General features: G+C 40.3%; 1 protein-coding gene across 2 annotated transcripts in view; it reads right to left on the bottom strand.

Annotated features, from left to right (window-relative positions):
- Positions 1 to 9,706: 9,706 nt before the first annotated feature.
- DRD1 (dopamine receptor D1) overlaps positions 9,707 to 13,813 on the bottom strand; it is an 80,749-nt gene continuing 76,642 nt past the window's right edge. For both annotated transcript variants that reach the window (XM_082257030.1, XM_082257031.1), the window contains exon 3: positions 9,707 to 11,577. In XM_082257030.1, the coding sequence (XP_082113156.1) occupies positions 9,717 to 11,105 (1,389 nt within the window). In that variant the 5' untranslated portion in view covers positions 11,106 to 11,577 and the 3' untranslated portion in view covers positions 9,707 to 9,716. The remainder of the gene's footprint in view (positions 11,578 to 13,813) is intronic.

Raw genomic sequence — 13,813 nt, forward strand, 5'->3', positions numbered from 1 at the left:
TTACTTAATAACAGCATACAGCAGGCACATCACATCCTCTCTTGCTGAACAGTCATACACTTCCTCGAGTGACTCTGTGAGACAGCGGGTGATTTCACGGCTCCTCCCTTCCGCACGCGTGATGTCCCATAAGGGAAGGGACTTCCTCAGACAAGCCGCTGGTTGCAAGTGGAATCTGTCCTGGTGATTTGACCCTTTGTGGTCAGTGCTTTGAGGTGAGAGGCCATTCTATCTGGTGGTGGATTTGTAGTTTCAAGACCACATCATTTGCTCTGAGTGCATCTTTATCCACACGGGCCCTTCCTCCTTTGCATGGACTATATTTCCTATTCAATTGATTCATTTTAGCTTTAGCGCTGCACTAATTTCCTATCATTGATATATAACATTCCCAAAAAAATTTAGAAATCAAAATTTTTTAACATTTTAGGCCAATTTGTTTTCTGCTTCATATTTTTGGTAAAAAAAAATCACAATAAGCGCATTTTGATTGGTTTGTGCAAAAGTTATTGCGTTTACTAACTACGGAAAGATTTGTCATTTTTATTGTTTATTTTTTTTACTAGTAATGGCGGCGATCTGCGATTTTTTTTTGCGGGACTGCGACATTGCGATGGACAGATCGGACCCCTGACTGACACTGGCAGGGAAGAGGTTAACACTGTTGGTGATCAAGGGGTTAAATGTATGCCTCATGCTTACTGACGTGTGTGGGGGGAGGGGATTGTGTGACACAGACACAGATCGCAGGTTCAGCTAAGCTGAATCCTGTTCTCTGTCGCTGTCTGTCAAATAGGAGATCCGCCCGCTTTGTTTACACAAGCAGGCGAATTTCCTCACTCGATCCCCGATGATCGGGGAAGAGCGGCAGTGATCACTGCCTCTCCTCCCCTGGCCCGACTCCCGCTGTGTCTGAATACAGTGGGAGTTAGCCTCCGGCGGCGCGCGCGCGCCACCGAGACAGAGGAGAGTCTGGTGATGTAGGCCTACGTCGCCAGACGGTAACGAGACACTTTGCTGCAGTAGCGGCCCAGTGAGCGGTCAGCAAATGGTTAAGAGATATTAATTTACCTACAGGTAGGCGTTATTATAAGTAATTATAATAATTCTTAAAAAATTGTGATCTCGATTCACCCACCGTAATTCTCATGTTATCCAGAATAGTGCAGCTCTAACCTGTAGGTAAAAATACAAAGAGAGGGTTTACTACCTCTAGGAGGGTCGGCCAAGTGTACTTCCTTCACAGCCCATGAGACAAGGGTATGTGACTGTGTGTGGCTGGGACTGACAGTTGCTATCAGAAAACAACAAGAGAATGAAAAGAAAATAGAAGTTAATGTGAGTTTTTGTAATTTTTTTTTAAGTATAAAACAGCTGTCTGTAATAAAGTTCTGTTCAATTACATTCTGTCAGTCCCCATTATACATATAGTTACATAATAGGTGAGGTTGAATAAAGACACTAGTCCATCCAGTTCAACCTGTGTAGGTGTGTGTGGCTGTAATCATCTCACATAGCCCTGAATGTTCTGATCCTTGAGATGTACGTCTAAGAGTCTTTTGAAAGCCACCATACTTCCCGCAGAAACCACCTCTTGTGGTAGAGAATTCCACAATCTTGTAGCCCTAACAGTAAAGAATCCCCCACGTTGCCTGAGGTTAAAACGATTCTCCTCTAATCGCATTGTATGCCCTCTTGTCCTCATGCAATCCCTTCGACTGAACAGCTTTTTTTCTAAGCTGAGATCCCCATTGAGATATTTATAAATTGCTATCATGTCCCCCCTCAGGCGTCTCTTCTCCAGGGAGAATAAATTGAGCGATGGCAGACGCTCTTCATAATTAAGGCACATAGCATTTTAACTTATCCATGCATATAGGCGCAGAATGCCATACATGGATGGATGAAAGGGCCTGGATGCACACCACCTGCATCCTGGCTGCCAATCTGCCCCTGGTATGCATTTAACTGCTCAGGTATGGAGTTACAGCTGGACAGTTGTGACTTCTGTCAGCCTGTCAATGATTTTTACAGGCTGCTGGTTGTAAGGCCAACACCATTGCTCCCAGACACAGAGATGCACAGCTTCTTGATGGTGTTTATACCCTTTGCACCCAGGTGCATGAGTCCTTAGCTGGCAGGTTGGCAAGTCAATGCTGGGAGTGGGAAGCAAAGCGAGCTGTAATGCCAAAACGGATGTGAAAGTGCTTTCTACTGTAAAGTGTGAGGGTGAATTACAACACAGAGCCTGCAACTTCAGAGATCAGGAAAGGTTTGGTTTAAAGCTTTTTAATGCTTGTTACAAATGTGTAAAAAAGTAAAGGGCTATAACCTGGCCACAGTTTTTCTTTAGTGTAAATACCGGAATAGAAACTGAAAATGTGTGCTCACTAAAGGTATATTATGTTTTTTGTTTAAAGAGACCCTCTTAGGTCTCTATACACATTCAACTAGCACTCCCTTGCAAAATATAAGGCATTTTCCTCACCACTATGGTGGTCTATGTCTCATACCTCCTCTCCATTTCAGGAATAGCTTCCATCAGCGTCTTTGGCATTCAACACTTTTGGGAGTGTTACATACACTGTATTACTGAAAGTATTAGGACGCCTGCCTTTACACGCACATGAACTTTAATGGCATCCGAGTCTTAGTCTGTAGAGTTCACAATTGAGTTGGCCCACCCTTTGCAGCTATAATAGCTTCGACTCTTCTGTCAAGTTCTGCTCATCCATGTCTTTATGGGCCTTGTTTGTGCACTGGTGTGCAGTCATGGTAGAAAAGGAAGGGGCCATCTGTTCCCACAAAGTCGGGAGCATGAAATTGTCCAAAATGTCTTGGTATGCTGGAGCCTTATGAAATCCCTTCACTGGAGCTAAGAGGCAAAGCCCAACCCATGAAAAACAAACCCACACCATAATTCCCCTTCCACCAAAAAATTTGGACCAGTGCACAAAGCAAGCTCCGTAAAGACATAGATGAGTGAGTTTGGGGTGGAGGGACTTGACTGGCCTGCACAGAGTCCTGACCTTAACCTGATAGAACACCTTTGGGATAAATTAGAGCGGAGACTGCGAGCCAGATCTTCTTGTCCACATCAGTGCCTAACCTCACAAATACTCTTCTGGAAGAACGGTCAAACATTCCCATAGACACTCCTAAACCCTGTAGACAGTCTACGCAGAAGAGTTGAAGCTGTTAGAGCTGCAAAGGGTGGGCCAACTCAATATTGAACCCTACGGACTAAAAGTTCATGGGCTTGTAAAGGCAGGCGTCCTCATACTTTTGGTAATATAGTTTATATGTATGTCCTGTTGCACTCCCTGGCTGCTTCCGTCAGGCACTATATCACTATTATGGAACAGGGAACAGAATAAGGAATATTGGAATGACTAGAGACACAGACACCCAACACTCCAAAAAGTGCTGAATGCCAAAGACACTGATAGAGGATGCAGTGCTGAAGCAAAGAAGCGTTAAAAGACATGGGCCTCCAGAGAGGTGAGATGGCCCCTTTTTTGTAGGGGGTGACCTTTTAATATATTTAGAGCCCTGACAGGGTCTGTTTAACCTAACAATAAAATGAATACAATTGTACACTTATAAGTTCACTTACTTTAAAACCACCCATACATATATATATGGTAGGCAGATCCTGATGTAAACATACCATTTCTTTGGCATTTCCTTTCACAGATGTGAAATCCGTGTCAATGTGCTCTTCATTGTGGGAATGCAAAAACAGTTGATAATGAATGATATGTACATAACTTTAACTGGAATAAGCTGACAACACAAAGTTGCAGGTATCTGCAAATAATTATAGTATCTGTATTGCTGATCAGCACTGCACAGAGTTTCTAATAAGGATCAGAAATAATTAAGCTATAATTAAACGTGTTCCATTGATTTCCATTAATGAGACAACACTGATAAAGCTACTGAATACACTTATAGAAAGTTTGGTTTAGAAATGGAAATCACATATGAAAGAGATACAGATGGAGAAAGTGAATTGATGGATCCTTTTGCCTATTAAATATCAAATTTACTGTACTGATTGCAGAAATGAAACATCGGACAAGTGTCACAAAACGGAGCAGTTTAAAATAAGCTAAATAAAGGTAAATCTTTATAGAGTTTTTTGTTTTATCTCTTAAAAATATTGATTTAACATAATAAATAAAAGTAGAATATGCTTACAGTAATATTTTCTTAAAAAAATACCCACTCTTACTATAAGGCTCCATTATTTTTCAAACAGGAAATTATAAAGGCATTTACGAAATATTTTACACAATCCATCATGGTAACAACCATTTCATATAATTGCACCTTGTATGCTTCTTGCATTATTCTGCTTATAGGACAGAGTCATAAAAGAGTGAAAGGATTTGATTTACTAACGCAGAAGTGAGTGTTCTACTCCTTTAGTAAATATGCCCCAGAAGAGCTCAGTAGTAATTTCTTAAACATTCAGTAAACAGTTTTATGAGCTTATTTATAGGAGAACTCCAGCCAGGATAACAATATACTGAAAACTTTCATAGTGATAGTTGACTTGCTGCTGGTCATCAGTGTTAATTTCGTCGACTAAATGAACACAATTTTAGTCGACTAAAATACGACTAAAACTAAAACAATTCAGATGACTAAAATACGACTAAAACTAAAATGGCATTTTAGTCATAAGACTATAACTAAAACTAAATTGAAATTTGCTGCCAAAATTAACACTGGTGTAGTGCTGTGCTAGTGTATGCTCAAAGCTTAATACCATAAATAACATATTCGATTTTTCACTCCAGGACCAGCAGTAGTATATAATGAGTTTGGAAATTGTAGAGAAATGCTTAAATAATGCATTACAAATTACAACTGAACTACACCCATTCGATTATAGATGACTAAAATGTAAGATGTTTTAGTCGACTAAAATGTACTGGAGTTTTAGTCGACTAAATACAACTAAAACTAAAACACTTGCAGAAGACTAAAATGGGACTAAAACTAAAATGCCATTTTAGTCCTAAGACTAAAACTAAATTGAAATTTGCTGCCAAAATTAACACTGCTGGTCATTCTTTAGCTTCCTTACCAGCTCTTTTGGGACTACAGCTGGATAAAGCTGAACACTGTGTACAGTGCACTAGATAAATATACACAGCACTACTGAAAAAAACTTTTTAAAAATAAAAACCCAATTGTACTTTGCTAAAAATATCCAGATACTTTGAGGGTACAGTGAAAAAGTGTTTAGTAAATGTCTTATTTGTCTAATGCTGTCATTTGGACAGTTCTTTCGTTCTTTAATGGGCATGAACCGGTAATCAGCTGTGATGTTTTTGAGCCGAAAAAATGAAGCACAAGTTTGGAAATTTTCTGCCGAACAAACGATAAATTGAAAGGTTAATGTGTTTCTCGTCCAAACTGTTTGCACTATGTATATGTTAAAAAACAAACAAAAAAATGATTTATTTATGTCCATTGAACGATTTATCGGTCATTACATGATGGCACTATCGTTTGCTCTCACGGCCGAGTGTTTGTTTTTCAAAAATTAGTTTGAACGATTTTTCGTTTAGTGTATGGCCAGCATTAGAGTCTTCAATCGATCCCTAGTGATGGTCATACCCATGCTAGCATATATTGTTGCTATCAATGTGTAAGCAGTGGTTTCTCTGCAGCGGGCTGACAATGGTTTATTGCAGGGATGGGGGGGGGGTGCCTTGACCCTAACCCCTAAGGGAAGGGGGGGGCGCAGTTTGGCATTGTTGCCCTGGGCGCTGGATGACCTTGTCCCGGCACTGGTCAGAGCTAAAGCTTTCCTATTAACAATCCAGTTACATTTAGAGTAGAGTGAATAGTTGTTTTCCAAACAGCCAAGAGCAAGGGTCACTGTATTCTTAATGAATCTGGACTTTTTTTTTGCCAAAGTACAGTTGGAATAAAATGCTAAATACATAGAATACTAATACTACATAACAAGAAGTATTTTCTGAAATTAACAGAAACAGGACATAGTGTCAGAAAAAAAAAGCTGTTTATTTTCCACATTTATGAATTCATTTGTCTAGAGTACTTCCTAGCTGTTTTAAAAGTGCAATGTGTAAAGTGCAAATAACGATTTTTTTTCTTAGAACTTCCATTGTAAGATATTCATGTTGAAAATCCTGATTCTGCCACAACCTTTGCAATCCCCATTTAAAGTGGTTGTAAAGACTTAAGGAGTTGTTTAAGAAAAGAAGTCTTAAACTGGGAGTTGTTATCGTCCTGAAAAAATGGCAAAAATCATTGTCATTGGGAAGGACAAGATACTTTTATACATCATTTGCTTGAAAACAATTCTAGTAATCTATTTCATAAAACATAATGTTTTATGAATTTATTTCATAGTCATTAATTTGGAGATTTTAGTCTTAGTTTATTTATTTACTTTTTGCTCTTTATTGCTCTTTGTGTTGTATTTCCTTGTTTCTTTGTTTTGTGTTTGAATGTTATTTGTGTACTATGGCTGAAATTTTTATATTTTATTTTTTTCACTGCCTTTGCTTTTTTTTTTTTTGGTAAAAACAGTACAATAATTATGCTAATGAGTGGTACACAGCCACATCATCCATTCACAGCAATCTGTGAATGAATAAACTACAAGTCCTGTCTTCCACCATAGTAGATGTACTTGAAGTTTCAGTGGACTGTGGGGTTGATTTACTGAAGACAAATAGACTGTGAACTTTGAAAAGTGCAGTTGCTCCAGAGCTTAGTAAATGAGCAGAAGCTCTGCTGACTTCCATTATCCAATCATGTGCAAGCAAAAATGCAGTTTTTTTAAAAAATTTTCCTTCCATGTGATTGGGTATTCTTTGCAAAGTGAGCCTCAATTACTATGCTCTGGAGCAATTGCACTTGCAGAGTGAACAGTCTATTTGCCTTTAGTAACCCCTGTGAGTGTTGTTGTAGTCCATTCACACTTCCAACAGCTCTGAAACTGACAGCCCGTACAGAGGTACAGGCACAGAGCACTAGGCAGTGTCTGCAGGAGCCCGATGTTGCACTTGTGATCCACAGAGGGAAGGCTCTTGTAGGCTCTTGTGAAAAAATAATAAACACACTTTTTTTCTGGCAAATATATATGCATCTATTTTTTTTTTTTTTTTTTTTACTTAGCATTCAAAAACCTTTTTTCAGCTTTGGCAAGATTTTTCCAGCTGCAATATTGCTAATTTGGCAGCTGAACTCACTCCTCTCATCCCTATTCCTGAGAGCAGATGTAGGTGGCCAGTCAAAAAGTAATCTAAAAATCCCCATGCACATGGACAGCGCCAGAGCTCTTTAACCAGCAGTCCTGATGTGTTTGTAGACATGACTGCTTTGCTGAGCACAGTGCAAAGCATCTAAACAGGCCCATACCCTATTGCAATTCTTTGCACTGCTCTCATTAATATGTACATGATGCATACATGTTTGTATTAAAATCGAACAGAAACAATATGCCCGGGTCCTCCTGATATGGGTCCACTGGCCTGTATGCTAGATCTGCTATGCCTTACCAAAAAGTAGCAACCATCCCAACCTATAACTTGCCTTTGCAAGAGCAAAGGTGCAAATTATAGAGCAACGCACATCACAAACAAACAAAGGATTTCCCAGCGTACTTACCAGCCAGGCTGCAAAACCCTCTGGTTTATATTGTAAACTGTTGGGGCTAATTTGATTATTTTGCATGCTGGTTGGTAAGTGTGCTAGGAAATCCTTTGTTTGTTTGTGATGCGCATTTCCCCTCCATGTGCACCTTACTGCAAAGGTCAGTTAAAGATTTGGGTGGTTGCTACTTTTTTGTACAGTTGGATGCCTTTGCTGCTATTGTTCTCTTCCTGGGCATCACATGTGTCCCTGTGCCTTTAAGAATAAGTGGGTTCCCTCTAGGCATAACTGCCCTTACCATTCTTACATGTGTTCCTACTATGGAGGCTCTCGGAATTTGGAGTTAGTGCCACAGTATATACAAAAGTCCCTTTACATGGGCTTACGCATTTAGTTGCAAATGTGTGCAAACAAAACCTTCTATTTTAAATGTAAACTTGTACAAAGGGCCAATTTGGTTGTTTTGCAGGCTGGCTGGTAAGTCTGTTGGGAAATCCTTTGTTTGTTTGTGATGTAGATCTGCTATGCTTGTTTTCTTTTTAAATGTTCTTAACAAAACCTGGATCCATCATGGATTGAGCTGGAAATCTCCAGTAATGACTGTGGCATTATGTCGGACCTGGTAACTCAGGAGCAAATATCTAATGCACTGCAACAAACATATGTAGCTAATGAATGATTCAACTTCCTTCAACCTCCTAAAGACTGCACTGTCAATATTGGGTGTACTGGCCCTTTTTTTAGGGGTTGCAGTTGTACAGTAGTGATCTTACATCATTTGTTCTCAATTATTTTTAAGTAGTGTGGGATTACATTCTAAATAAAAGCGAAATTTAAGGCTAGAAATAACTAAGCTTAAAACGGTTCCCACACCTCTTCTAAACTGTCCCCACACCCCTTCTAACACCTATACTAAATATCATGTAGAAGTAAGATGCATATACTTGCTCTGGTCCAGGCAAGTGATCTCAGCCAGCACCGGCTATAAGGGAGAAGAGAGAGCGTTGACAACAGATGGAATGCCTGAGCATGGAAGTCACCCATAGGCTTACTATGGGGCACCTGTTGTCCATTGTCCCTCCTCTCCCCTGGAGCCGGCTGGGAGCCAATCACATGACTGGACCAGAATGCCCTGAGAACATAAGTATAAGTGTGCTCTGTCTACAGGGTAGTTAGTATAGGTGTTAGAAGGGGATAAGAGCAGTTTTAGGCATCTTTCACACGGAGCGGACCGTATTGCGATCCGCTCCGGCACAATTGTGTCATCCGGTCCGTATGTCCGCATATCATCCCATCCGTTTGCGGATGATATACGGACATAATGTATGTCTATGGGATTGCGGATGTCAGCGGATGACACCGCTGACATCAGATTTTGCGTCCTTTCCGTTTTTTAAACGGAAGAAAAAATAGGGTTCTGTTCCATTCCAAAAAACAGAACAGAACTGAAAGGATGCAAATCGGATGTCAGCGGATGACCATCCGCAATCCCATTGACATGCATTATGTCCGTATATCACCCACAAACGGATGGGGTGATATACGGACATACGGAACGCCCGTGTGAAAGAGGCCTTAAGCTTAGTAAGTTCTGACCTTGAATTCCACTTTAAATAAGCTGCACATTTCTTATCATGTCGTACTGCCCTATCAAATTCTTAATATTGCACATCATATATTTATATTTTGTTCCTTACTTTTCTTCCAAGTTGTTTAACTTTTCCAAAAAACATTTCACATTTTATTGACTCTGTCCATTGCATGCTGTCAGTATTATACTTCTATTTCTGCTGAATGTCTGCACAATAAACAAAGACACATTCTCATAATACAGTATACACTGTATGCACCATCTATGAAAACATTACTAATGGCCTCCTATCAATAAGCTTATTTCCCTGTGAACAGCACAAAAATAAACACTTATACAAAATACATTGGAATGCATCTTTAAAAACCTTTTTAAAGTCACATGTCTTTATTAATAATGCTTTGAAATGGCCTCCAATAGTTCCATAGTTCATAAGGTAAGCATCAAGTAACTCCAAGCCTCACAACCTCATATTGACTATTCAGCTTTTTGGCTGCCCATTCTGTGTGATAGGATTTATCTTTTCTAGTGAGACTTCTGCATCATAATCCAAAATACCAGAGAATGCTGGAGACATTTTGTCTAAACTTTTCGATAAGCCACTCTCCTCCTCTTTTTTTAGGACTTCCTCTTCAGGACAGATAATCGCATGTGGGATCAAGTAAACTAAATTACACTCATTAGGAATGGAACCTTTGGGCTCTTGGTGGCATGAGTAGATTACTGCCCCATTGTTGTTTATGCTAACTGTTTCTATAGCATTGTTTGATGTAGGGCAGAGCCTGTAGCAGCCTAGCAAGTTTGAGAAAGCCTTGCGGAAATCAGCATTAAAAGCATATATGATGGGATTTAATGAAGAATTAGCCCATCCGAACCATACAAAAATGTCAAATGTGGTGGAGCTAATGCAGAAAGGTTCTGCTCCGCGCATGTAGACACTGGGGTCACAAAACGGCACCATACAGTTTAATATGAAAAAGGGCAGCCAGCAACATACAAAAACTCCCATGATCACTGACAAAGTCTTCAAAACCTTTGTTTCCCTTTTAAATGAGGTCTTCAAAGAACTTTCAGGTTGTTGGCAATCAATGCTACTTCCATTGCCAGTGCTGCTTTGACAGTTCTTGGCATGCACAGCTGCCCTTTCCAGAGCTGAGATGCGTCTTATTTGTTTTGCTGCTATTCTGTATATTCTTGTGTAGGTTACAATCATAATGGCCACAGGTATATAGAAGCTAATAAGAGATGAGGAAATTGCATATGTCCTATTTAAGCTGGAATCACAATTATCCATTGCATTGCCTTGAAATGTAATGTTCAGATCAAAAAAACTAGTTGTCTTTGCTTTATGCCAGTTAAGCTGCACGGGAATGAAAGATATTAGGACTGATAAAGTCCAAGCCACACTTATCATGATAAAGGCTACTTTAGGGGTCATTTTTCTTTCATACCTAAAAGGGCTTGAGATGGCCCAGTACCTATCAACGCTGATGACACACAGGTTCAAGATGGATGCCGTTGAGCACATAATATCAAAAGCTACCCATATATTACAAAATGAACCAAAAGGCCAGAAGCCAGCAATCTCAGCAACAGCTTTCCAAGGCATGACCAGCAGCGCCACTAGAAGGTCAGACACTGCTAAAGAGATCACGAAAAAGTTTGTGACTTTTGACCTCAGATGACGAAACTTGATGACAGCCGCACAGACCAATGTGTTTCCCAGAAGGGTCGAAAGTATTAAAACAGAAAGGAAACATCCTGTTAAGATGCGAAAAGATGAATCCTTTTCTGCAAGCAATATTTCTCCATCCATACTGGTTGTATTTGAAGTCATATTGCCTTGTAGAAACACTGTCAGAAGTAGCATGTATTGCTAGAAATACAGTTTTTCTGTATTGTTCTCTCACGTGCCCATTTTGTCTCGTGGCTTTCTTTTTCCCAAGCAGTTCCAAAGTCCTAGTTTAAACCATTTGTCTTTTACTAAAAGCCATTTGAGCAAGCTGACATCAATATTCTGTCATTGTTACGTTAATGGTTGGTGTGGCAGAAGGACACCAGACTAGATAGCTGACATTCTGTTATACTATTGATAGTACGCAATTTCCTCTGCCAAGACTGGGGTAAATAGGTTATTGATCTGGCAGTCTAGCCATCTTTCTGACTGGTTCCCTTTATCGATTGCTTCTTTTCTTTTTACAGCCTCCCGCTTTGAATTAACTTTCCAACTTGTAATCACAGGACATCCTTCTATGTAGAAACGTGCTTTTGTATAGTCAGTTTTTTGGGCTCCTCTTTTTACTTTTGCTACAGAAAGCAATCACTTCTTTGTCTTCACCAGGCTGTTGAAAAAAAAAAAAAAAAAAATCAGAATTGCATTGCTTTAGCAAAAATAATGTTACTTTTTCTTTTCATAAGAGTCCTTCCTACACTATTCTGAAGTTCTAATCTTCCATTGCTAGGAAATCCTTAAGTGCTATAATGTAGCTTTTATTGCCATTAAAACAACGTGACAAGAAATGTTATTTCAGTATTCACGTCTTAAGGCTCTATTTGCAAATGCATGAACGTAACAAGAGTGTTAGGACTTTTTTTATACTTAAGTGTTTGTGCTGAATCCTGCCATGTGAACTGTTTCCATTTTATTTTAAGAAAACCTTCTCTGACTATTCTTTTTTCCACTTCTTTCTATTAATTTTTTTTTTTTTTAATTAGTGCACAGCTAATAGGCAAAATATACATAACAAAGTACTTTGGTGATATTTAGTAAATCAGTACAAATTTTATGTTTGTTTATTTTAGCAGTTCTAAAGATATGGGTGACTCAATGAAATTATTTTCTTACTTTATGTAAAGCCCAATTTTTTTTTTGTTTTGTAATCCTGACAGTTTTTTTTTCTCTGTCTGTGACTGGGAGATTTCCATTCACTTTCTGTCCCAGAGGTAGTAACAGGACACAGCACAGTAATGCCTCATTTCCACTGAGCGGTACGGTTCGGTTCGATACAGTTCAGTACGGTTCGGAATGGTACACCTTGATCAGGCTTGCGTTTCCACCGCCAGCAGTACCTCAACAGTATAGCTCCACCCTGTTGGTATGGTACTAATGTGCTTGGTACCCCAACGAAAGGGTCCCAAAAAAGTGGTACGGTACAGGTCGGAATTAGGGTACCATTCACAACTTTTGACAATGGAAACGGCAAAAATTGCGTACTGTACCGAACCAAACCAAACCGTACCACTCAGTGGAAACGAGGCATTAGAGGATATCTCTCTAACTAGGGACAATATCCCCTTTTAGATGGTGGTCACCAGAACAGGTTTGTGTATTTAAAGTTTTCCCTTACCATTTTCATTGGCTCTTTACCCTGATTAGGGATGGGCTGTGTCAGACGGACACGCCTCATCCCCAATTGCTGCGATGCACACCCCCAATGACATAGAAACATCTGGCCCCCCTTGTTGGCCTCCCAGACATGATGGGAACTTATTACCTAAATGTAATAGAGAGGAAATGTGTAATTGGAAGCAATTTAACCACTTCCCGACCGTCATATAGTAAAATGCAGCCGCAAAGTGGTTGTCCCATCATATGACATCAAGCAGGATAGGCTGTTCTGCGCACCCCCGGTGGTGCGTTGTGTCACTCTGACTCACCGCATCTCTGGTCCCGGTAAAGAGCCTAATGACATAGGCTCTTTACCATGTGATCAGCTGTGTCACATAGTAATCACAATCACAGCTGGTCACATAGTAAATAGGAAGCGCCGTTGAACGGCTTTCCTCAGTTCGCGCCTGACTGGCGCGAGTAGAGGAGAGCCGACCGGTGGCTCTCCTGACAGAGGGGGGGTCTGTGCTGGTAATCAGAGCATTGATTATCAGTGCAGACTCTTGGGGGATGCCACTAGAGCAACCAGGGATTGCCCACCCATGGCCACCAGGGATGCCCACCCATGGCCATTAGCGATGCCAATCAGTGCTCAGGGAGCCTGTTAGTGCCCTCCTCATCAGTGCTGCCCATCATTGCCATCTTTTAGTGCCACCCACCAGTGCCCATAATTGCCATCTATCAGTGCCGCCCATCAATGCTGCCTATCAGTGCCCATCAGTGCCGCCTATCAGTGCCCATCAGTGTCACATATCAGTGCCGCCTATCAGTGCCCCCTATCAGTGCCCATCAGTGCTTCCTATCAGTGCCTCCTATCAGTGCCCATCAGTGCTGCCTATCAGTGCCCATCAGTGCTGCTTATCAGTGCCACATATCAGTGCCAATCAGTACTGCATATCAGTGCTGCCTATCAGTGCCCATTAGTGCTGCATATTAGTGCCTTATCATCAGTGCCCCCCCATCAGTGCCACCCCATCAGTGTCTCCTCATCAGTGCCTGCCAGTGCGGCCTCATCAGTGCTCATCAGTGCAGGAAAAAACATATTTATTTACAAAATTTTATAACAAACAAAATATATATATATATATATTTTTTACTTTTCTGTCTTTTTTTATTTGTTTAGCAAAAAAGAGAAAACCTTGCAGTGATCAAATACCACCAAAAGAAAGCTCTATTTGTGGGGAAAAAAA

The sequence above is a fragment of the Pelophylax lessonae genome, assembly GCF_965119305.1.
Source record: "Pelophylax lessonae genome assembly, chromosome: 4".
NCBI classification, from domain to species: domain Eukaryota; kingdom Metazoa; phylum Chordata; class Amphibia; order Anura; family Ranidae; genus Pelophylax; species Pelophylax lessonae.